This window comes from Drosophila tropicalis, unplaced genomic scaffold (genome assembly GCF_018151085.1).
Source record: "Drosophila tropicalis isolate 14030-0801.00 unplaced genomic scaffold, ASM1815108v1 contig_593, whole genome shotgun sequence".
NCBI lineage: Eukaryota > Metazoa > Arthropoda > Insecta > Diptera > Drosophilidae > Drosophila > Drosophila tropicalis.
Window position 1 is genome coordinate 6,398,525 of NW_027173070.1, and position 26,410 is coordinate 6,424,934.

General features: G+C 36.5%; 8 protein-coding genes across 8 annotated transcripts; 3 read left to right on the forward strand and 5 right to left on the reverse strand.

The window, feature by feature from the left end:
- Positions 1-695: 695 nt before the first annotated feature.
- Positions 696-1,781, reverse strand: LOC137576956 (uncharacterized). The gene is made up of 2 exons (XM_068290305.1): positions 1,684-1,781; positions 696-1,635 (listed from the first exon to the last, which is right to left on the reverse strand). The coding sequence occupies exons 1-2, from the start codon at positions 1,771-1,773 to the stop codon at positions 727-729; spliced, it is 999 nt and encodes a 332-aa protein (XP_068146406.1). The 5' UTR covers positions 1,774-1,781; the 3' UTR covers positions 696-726.
- Positions 1,782-3,030: 1,249 nt separating this feature from the next.
- Positions 3,031-4,135, reverse strand: LOC137576957 (uncharacterized). The gene is made up of 2 exons (XM_068290306.1): positions 4,044-4,135; positions 3,031-3,972 (listed from the first exon to the last, which is right to left on the reverse strand). Exons 1-2 carry the CDS (start codon positions 4,131-4,133, stop codon positions 3,067-3,069), a joined length of 996 nt encoding a protein of 331 aa, XP_068146407.1. The 5' UTR covers positions 4,134-4,135; the 3' UTR covers positions 3,031-3,066.
- A 495-nt stretch (positions 4,136-4,630) lies between these two features.
- On the reverse strand, positions 4,631-5,694 carry LOC137578003 (uncharacterized). Its single transcript, XM_068291632.1, has 2 exons — positions 5,599-5,694; positions 4,631-5,542 (listed from the first exon to the last, which is right to left on the reverse strand). The coding sequence occupies exons 1-2, from the start codon at positions 5,692-5,694 to the stop codon at positions 4,631-4,633; spliced, it is 1,008 nt and encodes a 335-aa protein (XP_068147733.1).
- Positions 5,695-6,612: 918 nt separating this feature from the next.
- On the reverse strand, positions 6,613-7,678 carry LOC137578005 (uncharacterized). The gene is made up of 2 exons (XM_068291633.1): positions 7,580-7,678; positions 6,613-7,521 (listed from the first exon to the last, which is right to left on the reverse strand). Exons 1-2 carry the CDS (start codon positions 7,676-7,678, stop codon positions 6,613-6,615), a joined length of 1,008 nt encoding a protein of 335 aa, XP_068147734.1.
- A 2,045-nt stretch (positions 7,679-9,723) lies between these two features.
- CtsL2 (Cathepsin L2) lies at positions 9,724-13,035 on the forward strand. The gene is made up of 3 exons (XM_068290766.1): positions 9,724-9,743; positions 10,576-10,898; positions 12,209-13,035. The coding sequence occupies exons 2-3, from the start codon at positions 10,576-10,578 to the stop codon at positions 12,939-12,941; spliced, it is 1,056 nt and encodes a 351-aa protein (XP_068146867.1). The 5' UTR covers positions 9,724-9,743; the 3' UTR covers positions 12,942-13,035.
- Positions 13,036-16,123: 3,088 nt separating this feature from the next.
- On the reverse strand, positions 16,124-18,908 carry Syngr (synaptogyrin). Its single transcript, XM_068290225.1, has 5 exons — positions 18,177-18,908; positions 17,523-17,754; positions 16,559-16,698; positions 16,329-16,500; positions 16,124-16,268 (listed from the first exon to the last, which is right to left on the reverse strand). Exons 1-5 carry the CDS (start codon positions 18,303-18,305, stop codon positions 16,222-16,224), a joined length of 720 nt encoding a protein of 239 aa, XP_068146326.1. The 5' UTR covers positions 18,306-18,908; the 3' UTR covers positions 16,124-16,221.
- Positions 18,909-20,279: 1,371 nt separating this feature from the next.
- On the forward strand, positions 20,280-23,171 carry LOC137578010 (uncharacterized). Its single transcript, XM_068291640.1, has 2 exons — positions 20,280-22,920; positions 22,979-23,171. The coding sequence occupies exons 1-2, from the start codon at positions 20,292-20,294 to the stop codon at positions 23,146-23,148; spliced, it is 2,799 nt and encodes a 932-aa protein (XP_068147741.1). The 5' UTR covers positions 20,280-20,291; the 3' UTR covers positions 23,149-23,171.
- LOC137577089 (uncharacterized) lies at positions 23,162-26,348 on the forward strand. Its single transcript, XM_068290468.1, has one exon. It carries the CDS (start codon positions 23,237-23,239, stop codon positions 25,682-25,684), a length of 2,448 nt encoding a protein of 815 aa, XP_068146569.1. The 5' UTR covers positions 23,162-23,236; the 3' UTR covers positions 25,685-26,348.
- The last annotated feature ends 62 nt before the right edge of the window (positions 26,349-26,410 follow it).

Below are 26,410 nucleotides of genomic sequence, written 5' to 3' on the forward strand. Positions count from 1 at the left end.
CATCTCAAGTTGAAACATTTGAAACAAAGCTAAAAAAAAAAAAAAACAAAACAATATTTATTATATGTATGCGAAACAGAAGAAAACCAAAAATTTGAAACCGAAGCAAAAAAAATGAAAAAAAAAACCGAAATAAAAATATAACAAATAACATTTATTGAACAACATAAAACCCAAAAAGCAAAACCAAAAAACAAAAAAAACGAAAAAATTATGTGAACTTGTTAATTTTTAGCATTTAAGTCTGTAAAGCTCCGCTTGTAGATGAAAAATCAATAAATAAAACTAAACAAAACAAACAAAAAATCAAAGAAATAAAGTCAGAAATTACATTTACATTACATTTTCAATCTAAAACAACAACAAATCACAAAATTTCAGAAGCATCGGATAAACAGAAGACAAAATATAGTTAATATGAATCGCCTCTGTAAATATGTGTTCTAAAATACTATAATTTCGAATATGTTTGAAATTTACATATTTTATAGAAGAACTCATTCCTTTCCCTTCTTCCTGTATCTCTATCTGAACAAAGCCTTTTGAAAATGGATAACATCAGAAAATGAAAATTTAGCAATCAAGAAGTATTTAAACCGAAAATGTTAATGTCCCTAAAAGTAATGAATCTTTTAGAATCATTGTGGCTTATCATTCCCTTGTTACAGTTCCAAATCCAACAATACAAGATCAGTAAGTTAATTGCTTTTAATATTTTTACATGGCTTAAAATGTATTAGGGAAAATGGCGTTTTTGGCCAAAGGATATTTAGTGCTGCGAACGATTCTAATGTAACCATTCTCACCCCACGTAGTGCCAAAGGAGTTCAAACAGTTCCAATAGTCCAAGCCAGAGTTTGCATCATAACCGTAACCGACAACAACCAAAAATTGCGAGCTCGTTGCCTTTGGAGTAGTTGGGACATAAACTCCACTGCTGTACTGCATGAAGCCAAAGGTGGCGGGATTAATCTCTACCACCACGGGGATATTGTTTGATACGAAACGTTTCAATGAGTCATCGTCTCCATCTGAGATTGTGGCATAGGTAGCCAGGCGAACATCTCCCGTAATCTGTGTGGGCAAACAGAAACCCTGATTGGTAGCGGTATTCGTATTCGGATAGGTGTCAACTGGACTAAGAATAGTCGAATATTGTGTGAGATATTCAAAGCCAACTTGACGAACTTGTGTGGTACATCCTGTGCCCATGCTGGTGCAATCGATCAATTCCTGGGCCGACAAGGATTGAGGACTCAGATTTCCAGTTTGCAATGCATTCAATATTTCAACGGCTTTAGCTGTGGCATAAGCCCAACTGCTACTGCAGCTAACGCCCTGATCCTCAACCGTAATGTTCAGACCGATATCTGAAATAATATCCACTTCGGGAAGGGCATCTTGAGTTTCCGCAGGAGTCGAAGCATATGATAGACTTGGATATACAGACTTCGGAAGCAAAGCAGCAAAATGTATTAGACGAATATCGGAAAATTGATTTACTGCCTGGCGAGAGCTACTTGTATTCCGATCGGCTTTATTATTTTGCGCGGTGGCTTGGTTTCTATTGTAGATAAAGTAGAAATTGGCATTGTTCCGATCTGTGGTGGTGGCATATATTTTATTGAAATCAATCTGAAAAGTTTTCGATTAGAACTGCTTTATTACTTGTCAAGGACTTACAATAAAATTATTGAAATCTGCTATATCCTGGGCAGTGTATCCGTAGCCACCAACCACAAAGCAAACTAAACAAAACACCAACTTCAACATGGTGAAATCTCAATTCAAACTGTTTAAGCAAGGTACCCGAACCAGAGGCTTTATATAGGGGTTCTGTCTCTGATTAGAAAAGTAAACATAATTTGGATCCATTAATACTTTAGCAAGAAAAGTGCAATTAGAATTTTATGTTTATAAAGATAAAAGAATACTGAATTCGCCTTTTACTTAACCCATTGATAACCAACGAACCAACTAGCTAATAAATGTTGTCGATAAGCTCCTCGCCTTTAAGTTTTGTTTACCTTTTTCTATTTGCCGAAACATTGTCATATCTCTGTAAAAAAAACAACAATCATAATCAGAGGGATGGTCTACATTTTGGCCTATGGAAAAGTATTTGGCCTGGCAAATCCAGTCAATAATCTATTTAACTTTCATTCGATATTGATTCCAACTATCAACTCACATTAACTCAAACATTCAAGTCGTTTACGATATATTGAAGTCTTAGTATTTAGTAAGTGAATAAGTTCATTTACTCACTCAATGGTCCACTCACATTCTGAATCGCTCACTTACTCAATAATCAAGAGTTAAGTTGACTCACTTACTCTCTTCTTAGGTTCTGGACTGGAAGATGGTCAAAAGTTTTCAATATTTAAAGTAACTCCTACTACACTAATGACTATTTATAGAGCCTACATTTACTAAACCATCCAAATTCTTTATTCAATAACTAAAAAAATGCATTAAAATTAATAACCGATGTAATGGAGATATAATCGAGGAATTAGAAATTGATTAAAACACAAAAAATACTTGTCTTCAAAAATTTGCATGAAACCCCTTACAAAATTATTGATTCTTGGTCTCTTAAAGGAAAATTTAGTGCGATTTCAATATATTTAAGAATAATATGAAAACTTTGGACTCAAGAAGTACTTAATCCGAATATGTTAATGTCTTTAAAAGTAATGAATCTTTCAGAATCATTGTGGTCTATTAATGATGGCTAAAGTATTCTTCCCTGGGATGAGAGAAGTACTTTAAAAAGAAGTATACGAACTTTTATGGGATTAATTAACCATAGGCGGATAAACCAGACCCCTTTAAGTATGCAATTAGTTGGAAAAGAACTCATTGCTTTTAACAAATTTCTACAGTTTTGTTTATTTGTACCATAAAAATTTGCATCGATGATTATGATTTTTTCTATACAAATATATGTCACAAGGACTTTCCAAAATTTTAAAATCCCTTTCCCTTGTTACAGTTCCAAATCCAACAATACACGCTCAATACTTTAATTGCTTTGGCAAACTTTTAATATTTTTACATGGCTTAAAAGGTATTAGGGAAAATAGCATTATTGGCCATGGGATATTTGGTGCTGCGCACAATCCTAATGTAACCATTCTCACCCCACGTAGGTCCAAAGGAATTTAAACATTTCCAGTAGTCCAAGCCAGAGTTTGCATCATAACCATAACCGACAACAACCAAGAATTGAGAGCTCTTTGCCTTTGGAGTAGTTGGGACATAAACTCCACTGCTGTACTGCATGAAGCCAAAGGTGGCGGGATTAATCTCTACCACCACGGGAATATTGTTTGATACGAAACGTTTCAATGAGTCATCGTCTCCATCTGAGATTGTGGCATAGGTAGCCAGGCGAACATCTCCCGTAATCTGTGTGGGCAAACAGAAACCCTGATTGGTAGCGGTATTCGTATTCGGATAGGTGTCAACTGGACTAAGAATAGTCGAATATTGTGTGAGATATTCAAAGCCAACTTGAGGAACTTGTGTGGTACATCCTGTGCCCACGCTAGTGCAATCGATCAGTTCCTGGGCCGACAAGGATTGAGGACTCAGATTTCCAGTTTGCAATGCATTCAATATTTCAACGGCTTTAGCTGTGGCATAAGCCCAACTGCTACTGCAACTAACGCCCTGATCCTCAACCGTAATGTTCAGACCCATATCTGCGATAATATCCACTTCGGGAAGGGCATCTTGAGTTTCCACAGGAGTCGAAGCATGTGATACATTTGGATATACAGACTTCGGTAGCAAAGCAGCAAAATGTATTAGAATATCGGAAAATTGATTTACTGCCTGGCGAGAGCTACTTGTATTCCGATCGGCTTGATTATTTTGCGCAGTGGCTTGGTCTCTATTGTAGATGAAGTAGAAATTGGCATTGTCCCGATCTGTGGTGGTGGCATATGTTTTATTGAAATCAATCTGAAAAGTTTTCGATTAGAACTGCTTAATAGTTTTACTACTTGTCCCTCGACAAGTAAGTCCTTACTTACAATAAAATTATTGAAATCTGCTATATCCTGGTCTGTATATCCGTAGCCACCAACCACAAAGCAAACCAAACAAAACACCAACTTCAACATGGCGAAATTTCATTTCAAACTGTTTTTGCCAGAGGCTTTATATAGGGGTTCTGTCTCCGATTAGAAAAGTATACGTAATGTGGATCCGATAATACTTTCGCAAAAAAAAGTGCAATTGGAATTTAGATAATGGAATACTGAAGTCGCCTTTTACTTAACCCTATCTAATAAATGTTGTCGATAAGCTCCTCGCCTTTACCTTACCTTAACCTCATATCTCTAAGCAATTTAAAAAAAAAATCATAATCAGAGGGATGGTCTATGGTTTTGGGCCTATGGAAAAGTATTTCGCTTGGCAAATTTAATCAATAATCGCTTGATAGATTTTGTTGGAGTTGAAATGAAATTTTTGAGCTATGGACTTAGGCTTTTAATTTCTATATTCTCAAGTTAGAGTAACATGAGAAAGATTCTAATATCAATTTGAAGAAGTCATTTTAATAAATGAGTTATTGTATAAATAAATATAAATTTACAGGTTAAAATTATTATTATATTTAGAAGGTATTCGGGAAAATGGCATTCTTGGCTAAAGGATAACTACTGCTGCGCACAATCCTGATGTAACCGTTCTCACCCCACGTAGTGCCAAAGGAGTTCAAGCAGTTCCAATAGTCCAAACCCGTATCCGTGTCATGGCCATATCCAACAACCACCAAGAATTGGGAACTAGTTGTTCTGATTCTAGTGGGTGGCACATAGACTCCACTGCTGTACTGCATGAAGCCAAAGGTGGCCGGATTATATTCAACTATTACGGGTATGTTATTCGATACGAAACGCTGCAAACTGTCATCATCCCCGTCGGCGATTGTGGAATAGGTGGCCAATTGAACTCCAGTTGAGATTTGATCGGGTAAACACATGCCCTGCGTTTTTAGGGTATTATTATTTGGGTATTCCGCTACGTCGGTTAGAAGATTCGAGTATTGCGTCAAATAATCAAAGCCTATTTGTGGGACTTGTGTGGTGCAGGCAGTGCCCATGCCAGCGCAATCCAACAACTCCTGGGCAGACAAGGTTAGAGGATTCAGGTTTCCAGTTTGAATTGCATTCATGATCTCAATGGCTTTGGCTGTGGCATAAGCCCAACTGCTGCTGCAGTTTGTGCCCTGATTGGCCACTGTCACATTCATTCCCAGATCCGAAATAATGTCAATTTCGCTAACCGGATCGGTTGTATCAACGGCAACCGAAGCATGGGACACAGTTGGATAGACAGCCTTGGGCAGCAATGCAGCAAACTGAATTAGACGTATATCCGAAAACTGATTCACTGCCTCGCGATATGTGGTACGATTTCGATCTTGCTGGGCATTATGTTGATTAACTTGGTTCCGATTATAAATATAATAGTAATTGGCAAAAGTCCTCGCTGAGGTGGTGGCATAAGTTTTATTAAAAGCTTTCTAGAAAAGCAAGAAAAATATAGTGAAGCGGAGAAGGTATTTCAAAAAGTACTTACCACATAGGCCTCGAAGGCAGTCAAGTCCGCGCCATGATTGAAGCCATGTCCTCCGATCACAAAGCCAACCACAATGCTAAACACCAACTTCAACATGACAAAATCTCAACTCAAACTGTTTCGTATAAACCACTTTACCATGGGCTTTATATACGTTCCGAAAAGAAGTCTTTTTCATTCTAATTGCTCAAGTAAATACATAATGTCCAAAAAAACTTTCGCAAGAAAAGTGCAAATAGAATTTGGTTTAACATCATCTACGAAATTCACACTTTGTTGGCCAATCATTCGGCTAATAAACTTTGGTGGCTCTCTTCACCGTCATGGTCTTGACGATAAGCCCTCTTTTAACTTACCTCATCTGGGTTAATTTTGTTTGTCTTCTAATCATTTTCTATTTGAAGACTTTGACAAGACATCTTAATATGTTTTTCTAACTAGCTCAAAAGCAGTTGTTAAAGGGAATTCTTCGGCAGTGGACTGACTTGAATAATTTCTCAAATGGAAGTGGTATCTACAATCATTAAAGGTTTTGGCTCAATCCAAATGTTTGCGCTGAATTTCATGGAAAATTATGGAAAATGTGTTAACTCTAAATATTAGCAAAAAAATGTTTGTAGTTTGTTCTAGGACTTCAGTGAAATTTGTTCTATATGATCCAATTTAAATCAGGTACTTTTTGTTTATGATTATTTTCCTCTTGAGTCAGTAATGAGTTTATAAAGTCGACAAGGTAATAATCTTGAACTGATCTATCTATTATTTTGCACAAACATCTCATGAAACCTTGTAGGGTTATAATCTAATCTCACCTTTAAAGTTATCTATTTCGTTTAAACATCCTTTCAATAAAAAAAACCTTTTTGACTTAGTTAATAGTACAAAATGAAGTTTAATACATATTGGTAATATGAATAAATAAATTAACTAGACTTTGATTAATGAAAAGTTTGAAATAATAAATGGTCGAAACAATTATAAGAACTCTTTTGAAAAACAAACAAACATCCTTCTTTACAATGTATTGGGAAAAATGGCTTTCTTGGCTAAAGGATATTTAGCGCTGCGTATAATCCTGATGTAACCATTTTCACCCCACGTAGTGCCAAAAGAGTTCAAGCAGCGCCAGTAGTCCAAGTCCAAATCGGTATCATGACCGTAACCGACAACGACCAAAAATTGAGAGCCGATTGCCTTGGTTTTCTTTGGTGGTACATAGACTCCACTGCTGTACTCCATGAAGCCAAAGGTATCCGGATTATACTCTACTATTACGGGTATATTGTTGAATACAAAACGCTTGAGGGCAATGTCATCTGCATCTTTGATTGTTGAGTAGGTGGCTAATTTAATCCCAGTCATCATTTGATCAGTCGCACATACGCCCTGAGTTGCGAGTCCATTATTATTAGGATAAGCCGCGGCAGTGGTAAGACCAATTAGCTTCAAAAAGTCAAAAGCAGTTTGAGGATTCTGTGTAGAGCATCCTGTGCCCATGCCGGCACAGTCAATCAATTCCTGGGCAGACAGAGCCTCAGGTGTTAATACTGCTGTTTGAATGCCATTCAGAATCTGAATGGCTTTGGCAGCGGCATAGGCCCAACTACTACTACATTGAGTGCCCTGATCTTCCACGTCAATGGTCATACCCATACCCATGATAATGTCATACTCAGTATCCGTTGGTACTGTAGTAGCAGTGGGAGTAGCGTTTTGAGCTGCAACTGTATATTCGGCCTTGGGGAAGAGGTTAATAATCTGATGTAAACTTAAATCCGAAAACTGATTGACTGCCTCGCGATAAGTGCTTTGTTTCCGTTCTTCTTGAGCATTATGCTGGGCAATATGATTTCGATTATTGATAAAATTGTAATTGGCAAATGTGCGCACCGAAGTATTCGTATACAGCTTATCATATAGTTTCTGCAAAGCAAATAGTTCAAAAGAATTTCAGTCTCGAAAAGGAATTTCAAACCCTTACCGTATAGTCATCAAAGTCCTTCAAACTCTGGCCATGATTGAAACCATGTCCTATACCCATCACCATGAAGAACACACAGAAAACAAGCAACTTGAACATGTCGAAATCTAAGCTTCAACTAATTAGTATGGACTCTCTCTCTTAGGCTTTATATACTTTCGTTTTTCCGACTTTTCGCGTTTGGTTGGAAAAGTGCAAATATGCAGAATTTTCTTTTCAGTTTTCGCATCTCAATTGACCAGACAAAGCATCTAATAGAGGTTGAACGATCTTTCATTCAAACAAGCAGACGTCTCTCCTCATCCCTGGGTGCGTTTTGTTTACCTTCTGGCCATTTTTCAACCTGAAGACTTTGTCCAAATGTCTTCTCTCGCGTCTCTGTTAATTTGAAATTTCCACTGACCCAGTTGCCTATAGTTGGAATCGTAAAAGACCACGACACAGGCTAACTAGGTGTGAGTCTATCTATGCATATGATTATTATTATTATTACTATTATTGTTGTTGTTGTTGTTGTCATCGTTGTATGGTGGCTCAATTGTAATAATGATTAGGCATATTTACTTAGATCATAAATATTGCTAAATTTCTTTTGTAAAACTCAAAGGTGTGGCAATGGATATGACTAATTTTTCAAACTATCTACAATTAGATAGGAAAACTTTAATATGACAAGTGATAACTTTTATTTCGGCACAGAGATATGAGTTACTTATTCAAGTTCAAAGATAAAATTAATCTCATGAATTTTAGTGTTAAAAATAACAATAATAAGAATTTTGTTTATCCACTTTGTCTGACAATTTCCAAAAGTTTAACGAAGAAAATTATGAAAAACTGAGAAGCAAAACTTTACGATTACGATTATAATTAATAGCTATGAATAGAAATATAATTACAATAGATGTATAGATAAATATAAATTGTACTTAAATTATAATATTAATGGATAGTATTAGATATCTGTATATGGATAATATAGCTGTATTTATACTTAGCTTTTCGTTTAAGTTCAATATTCTGAGAAACGGGAAGATGTAAAGATCGAAAAATCCCTAAATTTTAACCATACCTTTTAACCTTTTAACATATTTTAACATTAATAGTTATTGATATCAAACTTTGATCCCATTTTAGTAATATATTTAAAAGAACAACACAAAATGAAAGTTTCCCTATTAATATCTTATGCAATATAGTACAAGTCGCACACCTGTGACTCTTAGAAATCGTACGTTTTGCTATCGCATATATATTCCAACATATTCCAACATTAAAACATAAACCAGAGCCAATTAACATACTTACGTGAAGATGGCCCAGCACAAAAAAAAAAAAAAAAAGTTAACCAATATATTTGATAGATGACTAAAAACACATGAGATACATATGTAAAATATAACAATCCAAATGACCGTATAGGAAAACCATTTGGACCCCCAAAAACAAAACAGAAAGCTATAAAAAGAAAGATGAAATTTCGAGGGCAGATTGAAAACTAGCCAAATAAACACATTGACCGATAGAATTGGCTATTGCTAATAAACAAATTCTGATTGGATTTGATAATTTTTCCACAACTTGTTATTTCTTAACCAATGGACTTTCTTTTCCAGTTTTTCATTATAAGAATAAATACTTAGTCCCGACAGTAAAAATCAGGTGGAAATAGAGTTCTGATAAGGTATATATCAATTACCAGAAAATTGTCTTAAGCTTTAGCTTCTACCCATACAAATTAGTGTTATCCTAAACTAAACTTAGTGTTTTGTTGGGAGAAATGTTCTTTTAGAGAAATATTCTTAAAATTGTTAACGACAAGAAAATGTAAAATTGTTTTAACATTCTAATTGGTTTTTCCAAAATCTCTTTGTTTTACTTTTTACTTTTACAAATAAAGTGAAGTTAATGACAGAAATTAGAATGTCTCACAAGATAATTACTTCCTAGTCTGCCCTCGTGGTTTCGTTCAAGTTTCATTTTCTACTTGCCTGTAACCCATCAGTGATCAGGTTTTTAGGGTCTGTGGGCTCTTCATTCACTTCACTTCGCATCAGATCACATATAAAACCAAAGCGTCTGGACCGAGCTCCGCTTATAACCCGCCAAGTCTTTGAGACTTACACACGGAAGAGTCTGTTCAGGTGTTATTCAAAACAAAAAGGTGATTAAGCCAACAATTATGTGTGTTGTTGCCTTCAAGAGTGTGTGTATTTGTGTTTGTGTTTATTTCTGTAAAGTTCCAATTATGAGCCATTACACAGTGAAAATCAACAAACAAGAAGAAAATTGCATAAATGCAATCAAAAATGATGAACACACAAATGATATCCCGTGGATTAACGCATGTGCCGTCGGTCTCCACACTCTGGCTCTCGATCTCTGTGTCGGTGCCTTTCACCCACCTATCAATTGATACATACATATGATTACAAGCTTCATTCAAAATACGGAGGTCTTTAACTATGCTATTGAAAGTGAAATTTCTTTTCCGCGTAGTGATTAATTCGCCAAGGGCAGATGATCATAAATCAAAGATCAAATCAACACAAGAAACAAATAAATCAGTGAGACAAAGACATAGAGAGAGAGACAGGGAGAGAAAAAGAAATGAATGGAGAAATAATTTAACAGACAGAAAGTGTAGCAATTTTATGTAAATATTTGTGTGAAATACCATAATCGAATGGCAATAATTAAAAATGATAATGACCGATCATAAAACATATGCTGTGAGCCAATCACTTATGGTGTTCAGTGGTGGAGTTAGTGTTCCTCGGGAAAGCAAATATTCCTTAGTTTTCCCCCCGAGAGTACGCCTCTGGCTTGAGCCATGCGTAGCCCTCTCATAATGGCAACGCCCAAACATGTGGGGAGACCCAATGATAGATGAGTCGTTAAAATTGATAAACACAGTTTCTAGACGACGACACCTGCCTTACCTGGAAAGTATTACTTAACACGCTTTCCACTTTTGTTTTTTTGCCTTCTCTTAGATGCAGTTGCCACTCTTGCTGTTGCCATTTTTGCTTTTGGCTTGCTTAGATGCTGTGTCATCGCAAGGCTTACAATCATTTCCCAAACTTTGTGACGTTAATACCTTTGACGACTTCTTGGAGCAGACAGGCAAAGTATACAGCGATGCGGAACGTCTCTATCGTGAGAGTATTTTTGGTGCTAAAAAAGCATTGATTGATTTGACTAATAAAAATGCTGATATTGGTGTGGGTGGTTATCGTTTGACCCTCAATACTTTGGCTGACATGACCAATAAAGAGATATCCACACTTTTGGGTTCAAAAGTCTCCACCGGTGGCGAGTAAGTATTAATATATGTATTAGCAATGCAATAAACGTAAATGTTTAAGTCATTACACTTGGCTAATACTCATTCGTGATAAGTCGACTTAAAATCCCAAAAGTTCTAAAAAAGTTGCCAAAAACTTTCCAACGAAACATTCAGAAATGTATCTGCTTAGTTTTTGGCTTAATCTCTGTTGGTAGTAGAACTTTTCGGTGATTCCCATGACCATTTTAGCCAGAATTGACTTAAAGCCTTAACGGTTGACAAAGTTCAAAAAGAGTCGCAAAAACGTAGTCAAATTTAGCGCATAATTTATAAAATTAACCGGTTAAAAGCAGATATTCAATCAAATGAACAAAAAGCATAAACTCGTTTTGGGCCTACCTAAAAGACGGCCCAAATATGATGCGTTAAAATAGTCAAATGTGTCAATAAATACCCACAGCATAAGTCGTAAATTATTGGGAAACATGGAAATATGTAGCCAACATCAATGCTTTATGTGATGTTACGTCAGTATGCTTATTTTTTTTACGATGTTGTCGAAAATCTTTCACAAACTTAAGGAAGATAATTTCGTTGGTGGTTGATAAGAAGTGTTATGAATTCTTAGAGAAATCTAATTGTCGTCTCTCGCACGTTTTCGGGTTTTATTGAGTGATAATTAGTAGTGACTAATTAAGTAATCTAAATTTGTTTGTAATTATTATTTGCCTGACACTCACACGGAAATTTTTCTTATTAGGTAACTTTCGTTAACGTAAAAGCTAATTAACTAGATGATGCCAAATTAATGAATAGATTTACATATTTATTTAAATAAAAGATATACAAGAGACTTGGAGAGAGGTGAATAGCTAAAACACTACCAAACATTGGACGATCTTTTATTTTTTCTTTCTTTTTTTATGGATTAAAGAGGTTAATTCCATTCCATTAATTTTATTGAATAGATTTTTATATTTATACTTACCTGTCTACAATTTTTTACCACTTACTAAGATATTACCCTTTTTTGTCTTAACTTAAGTAGAGATCCAGATAGACTTATTCTAACCTAAATGAAATAAACGAAATGTGGAAACACTTCCATTTTTTAATTTTTAAGTGCCTTCAAATTAAAAAAAATTTTCAGCTAAAACCTGTATACTTATTCCTATGACACTACAGGTTTTTGACTGTAACATTGTGATAAACTTAACTATTCCTGAACATACTTAAACTTACTTGAACTTACCTAAACTTACTTAAACTTACGTCAAACTATTTAAAATTTAAGTATACTCTAAATGTTTTAAATGGCTCTTATTCTTTTCATTTCACAGAAAATTCGTCTCAGATCATATTAACTTTGTGACTGCGCCCAATCAACACATCACAGATAATCTACCCGATTCCTTTGACTGGCGTGAGAAGGGGGGTGTAACACCTCCCGGATACCAGGGTGTTGGATGCGGTTCCTGTTGGTCATTTGCCACAACCGGCGCCTTGGAGGGTCATCTGTTTCGTCGTACCTCTGTCTTAGTATCCTTGTCTCAGCAGGATCTGGTCGACTGTGCCGATGATTATGGTAATATGGGCTGCGATGGTGGTTTCCAGGAATACGGATTCGAGTACATACGTGATCATGGTGTTACGCTGGCCAAGAAATATCCTTACACGCAGACTGAAATGACTTGCAAACAGAATCAAACAGCTGGCATACCGCCACGTGAAAGTATTGTGAAAATCCGTGATTATGCCACCATCACGCCTGGTGACGAGGAAAAAATGAAGGAAGTGATTGCCACACTGGGTCCGTTGGCTTGCTCCATGAATGCTGATACCATTTCATTTTCACAATATCATGGCGGTATCTATGAGGACGATGAATGCAATCAGGGTGAAGTTAATCATTCGGTCACCGTCGTCGGCTATGGCACTGAGAATGGACGGGACTATTGGATAATTAAGAATTCCTATTCACAGAATTGGGGCGAGGGCGGTTTCATGCGCTTGCCACGTAATGCTGGTGATTATTGCGGCATTGCCAGTGAATGCAGTTACCCCATATTGTAGAGCAAACAATGTGTTAGTTATGTAGTGATGAACCCTCGATCGAATTTACAATTTTGTTACTCTAGTTTTCTAGTAAGAGAGTCAATAAGATTGAACCCCCTCCATATTATAGAAATGTTACACTAAATAAATATTTCATTCACATTTTTTGTATAAAATATAAAATTTTCTGTTTACTTTTTTACTGGGAATAAGTAGAAATGGGATAAGGTCCATGAAATTATATGAATGGAAACATGAGAAATTTCGATTTGCAAGAACAATTTCCCATCTAAAATTCAAAATTTCATCTCCCAAAATCCAGACCCAGATTCTCCATTATTTAGCTATCTCTTGGTTAACGAATGTTAGACTAAGATTATGGGATAAGATTCTTCGCTGAAGTCAAAAGTGTTGTTATAGGAAGTTTTTTTAAGGAACGTTTTGGAAAATAAATTTTTAGTCAACCTGTAATTCTCGGATTATAGAGGTTCCCGTATTTTGAGGGTCTCTAGGGGAACGGTTTTTTTGTAAGTAAAACTACATATGCATATTCGGAGATATGAGGTTTCCTTATATGATGATTGGAGTGTAATCTCTCAGATAAATTCAGAATATTCAAGACCATATATATCGGTTAAGACTTTCCTTCTGCAAAAACAAACCTTTAGCTATAAGAAATGAATCAGGTTTACTTTAATAATATATGTATACACAATCCATTCACATGTATTAGAAACTTTTCGTTATTAACTTTAAAATTATTTGAAATCCACATGTATCTCAGTTCCCATCTCTGCACAGATTTTCCTCATATGCCAACTGATTGTTAGAGTATCACAAGTTTCGACTACGAACCAATAAACTTTTTCTTTTCATCAGGAATTCCAAAGAACTAACAATTTGAATGACTGCAAATAGAATCTATAACAATTACAATTATGGATTCGCAAGTCGCAGAGCACTATAAATCAGTTTGGTACACTGCACGCGTAGTCCAGTGCGAGGCGAACGCTCAAGATGAATTCAAGTGTCTTATTTGCCATTGAAATTTGCACCTTCTGCATGTGCCTGGGCTTGGTTGAGGGGGCACCAACCTACACGACGACCCCACTGGGCATCACAAGTCCAGATGATACTGTTGCCCCGACATCAAAGAAATATATATGTGATTTCGAAAAATGGGATCAGTTCAAGGTGAGCCAAAATGACTGCTAAACTATATGATCTATATCTATATCTTCTGATAGATCGATTTCCATAAGACCTTTGCCAACGACGATGATGAATTCAAACATTTGCTAATATTCTGTGATAATCTGCATCAAATTCAATACCACAATCAATTATTCAGACAAAAGAAAGTTGGCTTCAAAATGGGCCTAAATCAATTTAGTGACATGACAAATTTGGAATTTCAAAGAAAAATTCTTGGTGCTCGAATCTAATAAAAATAAGAGATATGTAAAGAAATTTTCCAATTTTTTTTTTAGATAAGTTTGGTTTTTAAAAATATTAATAGTCATATATTATATAATGTCTTTTGTTTTGTTTTTTTTTTTCTCTTTGGTTTTATTACTTCTTTTTGGGGAACTCTTTTTTTTTTTTTTTTCTTTGCTGTTTGCTGTAGGAGTATTTTTGTTGGTTTCTAGTTTGTTTTTGTTTTTTTGGTTTGGTTTGTTACATTCTTATTGTTCGCACAATTAGGTGAGGGAGAAATGAGTTTTGTTTTTTTAATTTTTGACCATTTTTGTACCGGTTTGTTTGTGGTGTACATATTATTTAAATTTTGTTTGCTGAATGATTAATTTATAATTACATAAATTGTTTTTTTGGTTTTTTGTTTTTAAACGCACACGAACTCTACATGAATAATTAATATATATTTTTGTATATTTATTATATATAATATATATATATATATTTACTGAGAATAATTCTGTTTTTTTTTTTTTCTGTTGTTTTGTGGGTTGCGCTTCTTTTGGTTTTTTTGTTTGCAATAACAGCTGGCTTGAATCACAAAGAAAAACACATAGATATACATATAAATACAGATGTATTTATATATACTTGAACAAAATACTATATATAAGTATGTTTACATTCATTGATATTTGAATTAAAGATTGTTTTGTAACTCGCCGAACACTTTCAACACTAACCTAGTGTAAATTGTCCTTCAAATTTATGTATTTCCTTTTTTTCGTTTTGCTTGGGTTTTGTTTTTTTTACAATATTTACTATACAAATCCAAATCTTTTTGGCTATAGTTTATATTATTTAACTTTTGTTTTATGGGGGGATTGAAGCATTAAAGCCTTTTGACAAAGTTTCGGTTGCCAAGTCAAATTTTTCCTGCAGTAAATCTCATTTCAAATCTCAAATACTTTTATGTTTTTTTGTTTCTTAATGAGCATTAGGCATATAACAATTAGTTTTAATTTCCTTTTACAATTTACTTTTTACATATATTTGTGTATATGTTTTTATTTTGGCTCTAGCTTTATTATTGTTTTCCATAGAAGCCCACAAAAACTGATCATCAGATATCGGCAAAAAGAAGAAAGGATAGAACGGTTTCGTGTGTGTATTTTCGAAGGAGGAATTTCTTAAATGGATATGTTTTGAAGTCTGTTCTGTTGAACTAGTGGGGGGATTACTGTAGTAATTTCTTGTCTGTGTAAATTTCTCTAAAAAGAAGCGAAAAAAACATTTCGAAGGAATCTGAAGAAGCTATTGTCATGAGCTAAGATTGCGGATATCTAGAGGACCAGAGGGCCGCCAGTTTGTGTTTTGCACAAATAAAATTGGTTTTTGGTTTTCGTTTTTTTGTTTTAGAATATATAAATACTAAATAACTAACAACATTCAAAAGCATATCGAGTACACAATACACAGGTATATATGTATGTATGTATATAAGTTTATAGATATATATATATATATATAATATAATATATATATATATATTTATTATTGCAACAAATTTTCACTACAAAAAACTCTTGCACATTTAACTTAAGGGGCTAGGCTTATAAATTATTATTATTATGTATTTTTTATTCTGTATAGGGATTTAGTTTTTTTAGTTTTCTTTTCTCTTTGTTGTTATTTCTTCTGATCAAAGCAAATGCGTGGCATTATATGTTCGATATCGGTGTAAAGTGTTTTCTATAATCCATTTGTTAGTACATATTTTCATATTTTGGTGTAAAACTTTTTCAATATTGCCATTTCTTTTGCACTACAAAATAGTGTGAGTGTAAGAGAGGATTTTTGGGCGTGTGGGTTATCCTTTACCTTAATAGGTGGGTTGCTGATATTCCATGCCAGACTGGTGATCCATGCCTAAAGAAAGGAGTGAGTTAAGCCAAAACAATCTGAATGGAATATCTCAGTAATACTCACCCTGCTGGGGTTGGCCAAAAGGTGAAGCGCTATATTGCTCATTATCATTGTCCATAGAATAGCCATAGGCCTGCTGATGCACTACATTGGCTGGATCTGTCTCAAAGGCTGAAGTGAACTCGTCTCCAGCTCCGATCAGGAAACGTTTGTATGCCATGAGAGCACACAAGCCCTGGGAAAGATAATTATGCTTACATTTTCCTTTTAGACTTGATTCTTCCAATACTTACCCAAGTAAAGATCGAAAAGAAACTGAATACAATGGCCGTCTTCATGCTGCCGGCTCCAATGCCCAAGGGTGGCATGGGCGCTGAGCTCCATTGTGACCACAAGTACAAGAAGGATACAAAGTACATAAAGGCCCAGAGAGCTAAAAAGTAAAAGACCAAATTAATGCTTCTGTATATGACAAATAATGCGAAGAGTTCTTCAAGTGAACTAGCTATAAATGAAGTCATGTTCTATGTTTTCCTGAAGCACTGAATTCCTTTGCATACTCTTATATTGTGTGTATTTGATGTGATGTCATCGCTTTGTAAAGGTTTGCCACATTTCTAAATACTCTTTTAGCAGATTCGAAAGTTACTATCGAAGAATCGTTCCACAGAAACTGTCTGAAAGTATAAACTAGTTCTTATATTGTTTCCAAATGTAAACTTGCTTTTAAATGTTCTTATAGACTTACTAGACTATAAGGATATTTGAATAGCCAAAATAAAAGCTTTTATAATATAACGACCAAATCCGGCAACTTAATATTTCATTCCCTGTTAGGGGAGAATTATAACATTATAACATTTTAGTACCCTCAATGTGCAATCTGGCTTCTAGATTCATTTTAAATGTAAACTGAAGCCTTTCTTAAAATCTTAACTAAAACCTATTATTTATAATTCCACTTATACTCTTTCTAGGAACAACATTGATAGACTACATTCTAAATTTAACAAAGATAGATAGATATCTTAGCATTAACATGGATTAGCTTAGCTTACAGATTTTATGGGCTTTAATTGTAGCCCTTAAAGAATGATTTGCCTTAACGTCTAAACTAGTTTGCAGACATGTGTAAGTACAGACTTTTAGTGATTACTTTGTCTATGGTAATTCATGTTCTCTATAAACTTTTTTATGATAATTTCACTTTGAGTTAACTCCTCTTTGGCATGCTCCATTGCAATTTTAAGTGAGTACCTGAAAAACCCATATCCGCCATGACATAACGTTTCCTGCTCTTCACCGATGACATGCGTTCGAAGAGGAATTCACCGCCAATGAAACCCATTGAGGCTAAAAATCCAAATACACCGATTGTATTGCCATATTTACAGGCCATGCCATCGCCATTATAAAGGCAATATTCCTTGCCCTCCTTTTCCACCCAACCCTCGGATGATATGCAACCAAAGACCACAATGGAAAAGAGCTGCAAAAAAAAGTAATAATAATAATCATTAACAGCAAATTCAAATTGTAAATATTTAATGGCTAAATGAACAATGGATTAGTCTAATGGATGCATATTTATAATCTTTTGTTCTGTTTGTTATTGATTTCTTTGTTAAACAGGTGCAACAAACCAGAAGTTCAAGTACAAACACACACTCACACACACACGAACAAAAGTAGTGTGTGTGACCTAATTTGAAATGAAGGCCAAGTTTAGATGAAGAAATTGGCACAAATAATGGTCAACTTTGGTCAGCTTTCAATGGTTACTGTTATCCAACCTTCTATATACAGTAAAACATTAATGACGCACCACAAACAAAAAAAAGGTGACTTTTCCCATTTAGAGTTTATGACATTTAATTATAAAAGTTTTTATAGTCCCTGGCCAACACTTACCCAGCAGAGTCCCCGTATGACCACTTGGGGTTTCATGGCAAATGTTAGGGGATCAAAGGCTCCGCCAGCTTTGCCCCCGCCATAGGCTCCGCCATTGTTAATGCTTAGTATCTGATTGAGCACATCCATTATGAAATCCAAGGGTTTAGTTATAGTTTATATTAAACGTTTTTTTGTTTTTTTTTTTTAGATGAATATCATCAATTTCTTTTCACGTCTTGTTGTGAAAAATCGAATCGTGTCTCCTCTCGCTCTCTCTCTGTCTGTCTCTCTGTTTCGCTTGTTTTTTACCACTTAGAAGTGTATATAAATGGAATGTACATACAACAGAGACGTAAGTAAGCTTCAAGGGCAATGCGGGGGCGTCTTGAGTCGTCTCTCTCTCTTTCTCTCTGTCTGTCTGTCTCTGTCTTTCTCGGTGTATGTGTGTAGCAAATTATAGATTACAACACTTTCAACATTCGCATCACATAGAATTCACTTTTAAAATTTGATAGCAGTTAATTCTGCACACTCGAAAGCCTTCTCAACACGACAACGACACACAATGCGCTGCCTTCATTCGCTCTCTGGCTGGGCTTGTTTTTATTTTGTTTATCTTTTCTTTTTTTTTTTTTGATATTAATCAATGCATTATTAATGAATTGAAAGCAATGCGAATTTTTCAAGGGCCAGATATTCTTTCGTTTCGTTTCGGTTTTCACTTTTACTTTTTTGCGCAGGACAATGAGGAAGAATACGCGGTGTATACGAAAGGGGTGGGTGGCCGTTAGAAATGCGTGCACTTATTGTGCTCTGTTAACGCAATGTTAAAGTTTAACAGAAAACCGTTAAAAGGGCTCGCACATTGGTTTGGAACATCTTGCCAGCCCTTTCAATAGTCAGGTGTCAACCAAGTCCTATAAATCTTCAAAGACATTCCAATGACATATGAAGGATTTTGTCGATTGTTTGGCCACTTAGTCTGAACAAAGTACCAAACTAACAAAAAATTTTAGTTGAGGGAAGACCACTAAACTCTTTTGAAGCACAAGTAAACTTTTTTAGTCCACTTCACATCCGGCAAGTTACTATAAATAATGAGAAACCTAATTTCCAAATAATGTCCACTCATAATTTTTTAGGAGATCGATAACAAAGTCTCTTTCAAGTTTATTCGGATTAATTTAAAAAACACTTAAGAGAAAAGTCTCAAGGTTTTGCTTTCTTTTAAAATGCTTTACCAAGTTTTTTGAATCCCGAATATTTGCCCGACTTGATATTATCATTAAAAATTTATTTTTGTATGAAAGCTAAATAACTAAGTTTATTGTTAATTTTCACAAATATAACTTAATATATTTATTATTTATCTATTTATTAGTAGTTTATTAACAATCGGAATGTAATATTTCGGTAAACATTTCTGAGAACTCTAATAAGTGTAATTAAATGTTGTAAATTATATAGTGTACTTTGTGTTTTCTGTAAAATAAAAAAGAGAAAAAAAATTGTTCCCATTGAATGCAAATTAGAAAATTTCGAACCATGCCAAACATATTTTCGCCCAAAAATCATTATCATCGTAAATTATTACGACAGAATAATAAAGCTTTAATTCTCAATTCAAAATGTGTTTGTGGTGCCATGCGAAACTATTTGGATTCATTTCTAGTACCAAATTCACAGAAAGGCTCTTCAATATTATGGTATTTGGATAATCTTTTCAATGATATTCAATGTTGCTTTGGTTGTAGAGAACATAAGAAAACGCCAGATGAGCTGGCCTATGAGATATGTTGTAAGCCCAGAAAACGACGTAAGCCAAAAAAAGTTCAAGAAATAGATGCACCACCAATACCGAATGTACCATGGACGGGTTCGGAACTTCCGATAAGACAGAAAACTAGGATCAATCAAGAAGTACAAGAAGGCGCACAAACTAAAAGACGTCGATCTACTCCCAGGACATTGGAAGCTCCTACATGGCTCCTAGATCACGACCGCAAACTTAAAAAAGAAGCCGAGGCTAAAAAACTACGACAAGAGGAGGAGGAGAAACAAAAATTTTTGCATAAACTTGAAGGAATGCTAAGATTTAAACTAATCCGGGAGAGTAATCTACGGAACAGAAGAATGTCCTTAACCGATAGAGTTCCAACGCCATATCGTCGATCAGTCGATGCGCAATCTTTATCCGATCTTAAAGAGAAAAAACCTCGATGGAGTGAAAATATGGAGGAGAAATTTCTTCTGCATACTTTTACTTCAACGGTGGATAAAAAGAAGCAATCTAAGGAAAAGACAATAAACCGCTCCCTGAGAACGCCCTTTGGCATTTATGACTTTATGAAAAGATCACATAGACCCAATTTTAGTTATAAATTTTCCAAAATGCTGCGAGAAGAAGCTGCTGTAGTTCCGGAGTTTCATCCAAACCTCCAGAGTAGATATGCCTTGCCATTAAAAAACCCGCGACAAGTGACTCGAAGAGACTATCAGGAGAAAATTGGTGATACTCAAAAGGACACTGAAAGTGTCGTTAAACAAAAGCCTGGTTTATCTTTTAGGGAGCTTTTAAAAGATATTGAGCTACCAAAAGATCATCCAATTTTAAAGAGCAGATATGAAATGCCAACTGATAAGCATAAAAAACCCAAAGTTAAATCTAAATCGAAGACACCAGCTAAGCCTCAGCGAAAATCCACTCAACCACATGATGAAGAGTTCGGAATGCCACTTGACAATCTCTTGGGATTCCAAAAAAGTCAAGTAAAAGTCCGGCCGAAGTTCTCGCATAGATTTTGCAAAATGTTGCGTGGCAAAACTGCCTTAAAACCGGAACTGCGTCCAAATTTTAGGAGCATGTATGATATGTCGGGAATCAATGAACCTTTAAAAATCATCAAGGATACGGTCTCAAAGACGATGCTGCATAAAACACAATCTTCATTCCACAGAATGCACAAAATACCTTTAATAAATCATCATTTCAAGCATAAAGATGAGATCAAGAAACACCATGGGGTTAGGAATCCAAAAATTATATCCGGGTTACCGGCACACAATCGGAAATCGAAGCGTGTTCGTAATTCCATGCAGAGTGCAGAAAGTGCATCTCAGGATATAGATCAAATAAGTATGATTGGCGATGCATTAGATTGGGAACCACCGCTGAGACTTAGGCGTAATAGGCCGGGACTACCAAAAATGCAACTGCACCACTCAAAGTCAAAAGCCTACTCAAAGATCAAAGATCTAGCTCATGAGACAGTCCTATCGGATTCAAAGGATGTCGCTAGAATTTCTCGTTTGGGTGCCCACAGTGCGTATGCGGAATATAAGCCTGACTTAATTACGCCATATAAAACGTATTCCAGTCAATCGATGGCTACCACAGAAAGTAAACCTCGGCAATTCAGCAGTTTTCGTCGACCATTCCGATACAAGCCTCCAGATCTTACGTATGCGCCAAAAACAAAGTCAAATGATCGTGGAATTGACGTCAAGAAATCGTCAATGAAGGAAATCATTAAGCCGAAATCAACACAAAAGGAAGATAATCCCAGTGTTGGTGTCGGCATAAAATTGCGTAAATTCTCATCGTATATTAAGGATTCTTTGCCTGATCGAATGATTGTGAAAAGAATTGGATCCAAGACTTCCATTGCCTATCTACGCTCAAGTAAGACGCCGACAAAAGTTGAGTTGGATAACGCTTCGCAATTAAGTTTGCGGAAATCTGTAGATTCTGGAATGTTAATCAGTAGCAATGATATATTAAAAACATCAGCAGCAGCATCACCCCAACCACCAGCACCACCAGCAACCACGATCAAAAATAAAACAGAAGAAGTAGAAAGGATGTTTGCACCTGGTGCTTGTACGCCATTGAGCTCTGATGCTGGAACTCTAGGAAGTTCAACAGAAAGTTTATTTGTTACTAAACAGAAACAACATAAGTGGGACTCGTCAACTGTGCATTCAAAAATAGAAAAGTCACCCACGTCTATTCAGAGCTTAAAGGACAATCGAAAAGGATCTGCCAGTAATCGCAAACGTAAAACCGCACATTATCCCAGAGTTCATATTGGAACAGAAAGTACATATTCCGAAACTGAGAACGATAATGGATCGAAACATTCATCAAGATCTGCTATGTCCATGGATGAAGTGGCCAAGGAGATAGATAAAGAAGAAGCTAAGGCCAGAGAGAGGCTATCCAAGATATGTACAAAACAGAGTCTAGGAGATAAATTCACCATGGAGGAGCGTGACAAATTGAATGAGAAAATTCGTCACTATATCGAGCAATGTGCCATACGTGAGGATTATCAATTTAAGAAGCCGCCACGTGATTTTGTCGCCGAGGGTAAAAAGGCATCATTAATTCCACCCCTAAGACGTACTAAAAAAGCCAAGACTCCAATGAAAATTAATCATGATAAATTTCCAACGGTTTTGGAAATTCTGAGAATTACCGATTTATCCAACATTAAGTTGCCTGCCATTACGGAAGAGCTCTATAAACATTGGATTGATAACCATCCCACTGATTGGACCTATCCTCTGCTGGAACCCCTAAAAATACGGCGTTATGTCAGAGATTCCTCATCTTTTCTGGCACCAGATCCATGTTTGGTAAACGAAGGAGAAGGCTTAGCACTGGATCGGAATTCCATGAAACAAAAAACATTTGAACAAAATAATTTAGATAAATGTGGTAAAAATTGTTATTGTTCTGTATGTGATTTCTTTAAAATTGGTAAGTTCTCAACACCTTAATTAAGACCATCTTAACGTGGTGTCCTTTCATCTGCCAGGGGCTCGTGCTCCAGACTCTCCTCTGATTAAGCGTATGAAAAGAAGATGGCAAAGATTGGAACTCATGGCCTATAATCGTCTAAGGCAAGTATGTGAAATGGAAAAGAACCGAACCATGAAGCCATCTAGCAGCATCCTGAATCCATCCAGAGATTGTGGTCACAGTTAGGCTTTCATCTAGTTGTCAGCTGAATTTTTGATTTTTGGAAACAATTTCAAATTCTTTTAGTTTTTTTAATTAACCAAATGAATGCAAAATGTTGGGATCCCTACAGGCCGAACGGTTAAATAATCAAAATAGCTCTACATCTTACTATAATTTCCTCACCAGCGACCGACAATGCTTGGAGTCTTGGAATTGTGGTGGCAAAAAATTCATTGATACCCCACCCAAAGATATACCCATTCCGCCGCCAACTCTAAACAATTTGATCAAATATTATGATATGGATGACAAGGCTATCGAATGGTATATGGGTACTATAAAGAAACCTTTACTTAAACCATGCACAAAGAAATTTTGTTATAAATTTCGTGTACCCATACGACATGTAGCCAAAAGAATGATGAGAAGGCCCGAGTTGCCATTTTACCAGGGCCGACGGATATCACCAGAGTTTTTTTGCCTTTTGCAAAAATATCAGCAAAAGTTGAACAAAAAAAGTCGCATTTATCAATTGCCACGTAAAATGCTTACGGGAAAGCCAAGTTTCTCCTACTATAAATATGATGCGGCAAACAAAAGTCGTCACATGCGTCCGGGTATAGATACAGCTGCTCCGGTTGAGTTTCCCTGCAAGAATATGTCATGTCCACGGCGTACTCTAACTCCCGATGAGATTGAAAAGCTCAATGGTGACCAATTTCTTTGTTGTGCTCGTGAGGCAAAGCCGAAATCCACCGAACCATTGAATGTACGAGCAGTCTACGATCCACATTGTCAGTACTCGAAGGATATTAGCAGCAAACATGTCCTACCTGATTCCAAGAAGAAATGTGAAAATTGTGCTGCTCTTTATTTGGAAAAAAACGCTCTAGTTAACGATTTGGAAAAGGAAAAGACAGCTGATATGAGATACAGACTTCATGAAATTTATGATCCAAATTGTGAATTTAATAATGATAGGGTCAAGAGGGAGGGTATATCGGATGATAAGATGCCAAGAAGGTTGCACTTGTTATATGATGCGAATCCCGAAAGAAAACAAATAAGCCTAAAGGACTCACGTGAAAAACTTCATCAGATATTTGTAGCCAGTCGTAATGATGTGCCCGCAAAGGAAACACCGAGAAAAGTGTCACCTGCTCCAGATATGACAGACTATTGTCCCATAACCAAGCCCAAAGTAAAGCTGGGACCCTGTGAGAAGCTGATATGTCCTAAACGTCCAAAGTGCCCAAGGGATCCACGTTCTATAGAGTTCGAGAATCGTCCTCTAAGTAAAATCTTAAGAGAGAGTGATCGGAAGAGGAAATCATGTTCCTCTCGTCAACGTTGTCGGAGAAATGGAAGTCGCAGCACTAGCGTGGCCACCACCACTGAGGATGATGATGCCTGGAATATGCGTAATTGGACCAAATCCCTTGAAAAAGATCACCAGCAAGAGCAAGCCGAGAATGCGTGTTATGGCTACAGAGTGCGACCAGCTTCAAATGGTTTCTACAATGAAGTGGCTGGTTGTCCCCAACGTGTTTTGGCACAACGTTCCAAACGACCTGATCTGTATGAACAGAATGATGTGGAAATGCCGCCAAAACGTAAACTCAATAGATGTGGCTACGGTTACACGGGATTTATACATCATTCTGAGAATCGGAAATTGAATGGACGTTGTCACAAGGTCATCAGAGGTCAATGCAAGCGAAAGAAACCACCGCCTTATTGTTATTTTTGGTCTGCTGTGGATCCTGATATACGTCATGAGGAGAGAACTCGTCTGGCCGAGATTGATTGTCGTAATCGTCATCTATGCAAGACCAGGCGTCCTTATACATATTATTGGTCAAAAGTCCCGTATGGCACACGAAACGAGGCTAAAAGGCGTTTGGCAGAGAGTCAAGCTCCCGTTGTAGAGAGACAGAAACGTCGAGCGCCGCGTCTCTTTTGGTCAAAAGAAAATCGTGTACTCCAACCAGGAACAAATGGGAAGAGGAAGAAGCGCCATGGAAGTATCACGAGTCAGAGTAGCCAAAGATCTAGCCAACTTTCAACAAATGATTCAAAAGAAAATGTGGCACTAACTCAATCAAAGCCAACTTTCAAAGGTAATCATGCCAAACAGCATAGTTCCTATTACTATTGGTCCACAAATAAACAAAGGGACTTGCATTCCAAGCCACCGTCACAGAAGACTCTAAAGGATGATGATAGTTCTTCAGAGTGCGCCTGCTCCGAGGATCAAGCGGTTCTACGTAGCTCTTACCTTTCGACAGCTCGAAACGAATGTCATCCCACAGAGCTCCAAATGAAGCGCAAAAGTAGAACCATAATGGATAGAAAAGCCTATGCATCCGATAGAGAAAACGATAAGGAAGTTGAGCACATGTGGTCGGGCCTTATACAACCTAAGCAAAGGCCACCAACGGTTAGTTCCAGTAATCCAAAGGTTATAAAGAAACCCCGCATCTTACCCAATTTACAGGCTGTGGTCAAGAACTTCTTTTGGTCAAGCAAAAAGTCAAAAAAATCGTACGCAGGAGAATGATCTTTTCGATAGTGATCAGCCAAGGTCTCAAATTTGTCACAAGACCGAAAATGGACCTTGTGTTCGGCGACTGGAGAGCCTTCCCAGTGACCAGGACAGACTAGGTAAATTGACAGTAGAAGATGAAGCAAATTTGACGCAACAGGAGACCAGAAATTTGGGAATGGAGAGGATTCAGAAGAATTCTAAAGCACAACAAAGGACATTTAAAAGAGAATCCTCCACCAGTAAATATGGCAAGCTAAGTTGTCCTCGGGATCCTAATTTCTGGTCAGGTCAGAAGGAGAAAAGACAAAAGTCTGAAACTTCAAGTATTCAAAGAACCAAAAGAACATCCAAAACGGAGGCGTCGCCATTTAGAAATCGCAGAAATCGCTCCATCACACCCACGTCTAGGGACACGGAAACGGAATGTCGTAAAAAGTCATGTCCAAGAATTAAAAAAAGGAAAACTGGATGCACTGCCAATACGCCCTCTGCGGTTGAGGACGTTGAACAAATTCATCGTGAGCCCTACTCCTATCGAAAGAGACGCATTCAATATAGAAACTACAAGGGACCCGAACCCAAACTGAACACACGCTATGTATATCAACGTAGTGTCTCACGCTCAAAGTCTCCGTGCTTGGTACGCAATTCCTGTCCTGTTCCGAGAAAGCGAAAATCTTCCCCTCCGGGACGTAGGACACGCTGTTCCCTAGCCAGACGTTGTAGCAACACTTCCGT

What these genes read in the sequence shown, in the direction of transcription:
- LOC137576956 (XM_068290305.1), bottom strand. Translation starts at nt 1,773, where the DNA reads ATGTTGAAGTTGGTGTTTTGTTTAGTTTGCTTTGTGGTTGGTGGCTAC. An exon ending in CAGATTTCAATAATTTTATT is followed by an intron (nt 1,636 to 1,683) that starts GTAAGTCCTTGA and finishes AAAACTTTTCAG; the next exon opens with ATTGATTTCAATAAAATATA.
- LOC137576957 (XM_068290306.1), bottom strand. Translation starts at nt 4,133, where the DNA reads ATGTTGAAGTTGGTGTTTTGTTTGGTTTGCTTTGTGGTTGGTGGCTAC. An exon ending in CAGATTTCAATAATTTTATT is followed by an intron (nt 3,973 to 4,043) that starts GTAAGTAAGGAC and finishes AAAACTTTTCAG; the next exon opens with ATTGATTTCAATAAAACATA.
- LOC137578003 (XM_068291632.1), bottom strand. Translation starts at nt 5,694, where the DNA reads ATGTTGAAGTTGGTGTTTAGCATTGTGGTTGGCTTTGTGATCGGAGGA. An exon ending in CTGCCTTCGAGGCCTATGTG is followed by an intron (nt 5,543 to 5,598) that starts GTAAGTACTTTT and finishes TTGCTTTTCTAG; the next exon opens with AAAGCTTTTAATAAAACTTA.
- LOC137578005 (XM_068291633.1), bottom strand. Translation starts at nt 7,678, where the DNA reads ATGTTCAAGTTGCTTGTTTTCTGTGTGTTCTTCATGGTGATGGGTATA. An exon ending in AGGACTTTGATGACTATACG is followed by an intron (nt 7,522 to 7,579) that starts GTAAGGGTTTGA and finishes TTTGCTTTGCAG; the next exon opens with AAACTATATGATAAGCTGTA.
- CtsL2 (XM_068290766.1), top strand. Translation starts at nt 10,576, where the DNA reads ATGCAGTTGCCACTCTTGCTGTTGCCATTTTTGCTTTTGGCTTGCTTA. An exon ending in AAAGTCTCCACCGGTGGCGA is followed by an intron (nt 10,899 to 12,208) that starts GTAAGTATTAAT and finishes TTCATTTCACAG; the next exon opens with AAAATTCGTCTCAGATCATA.
- Syngr (XM_068290225.1), bottom strand. Translation starts at nt 18,305, where the DNA reads ATGGATGTGCTCAATCAGATACTAAGCATTAACAATGGCGGAGCCTAT. An exon ending in GGCGGATATGGGTTTTTCAG is followed by an intron (nt 16,699 to 17,522) that starts GTACTCACTTAA and finishes TTTACTTTTTAG; the next exon opens with CTCTCTGGGCCTTTATGTAC. An exon ending in TCTTTTCGATCTTTACTTGG is followed by an intron (nt 16,501 to 16,558) that starts GTAAGTATTGGA and finishes TATCTTTCCCAG; the next exon opens with GGCTTGTGTGCTCTCATGGC.
- LOC137578010 (XM_068291640.1), top strand. Translation starts at nt 20,292, where the DNA reads ATGTCCTTAACCGATAGAGTTCCAACGCCATATCGTCGATCAGTCGAT. An exon ending in ATGTGATTTCTTTAAAATTG is followed by an intron (nt 22,921 to 22,978) that starts GTAAGTTCTCAA and finishes TTCATCTGCCAG; the next exon opens with GGGCTCGTGCTCCAGACTCT.
- LOC137577089 (XM_068290468.1), top strand. Translation starts at nt 23,237, where the DNA reads ATGTTGGGATCCCTACAGGCCGAACGGTTAAATAATCAAAATAGCTCT.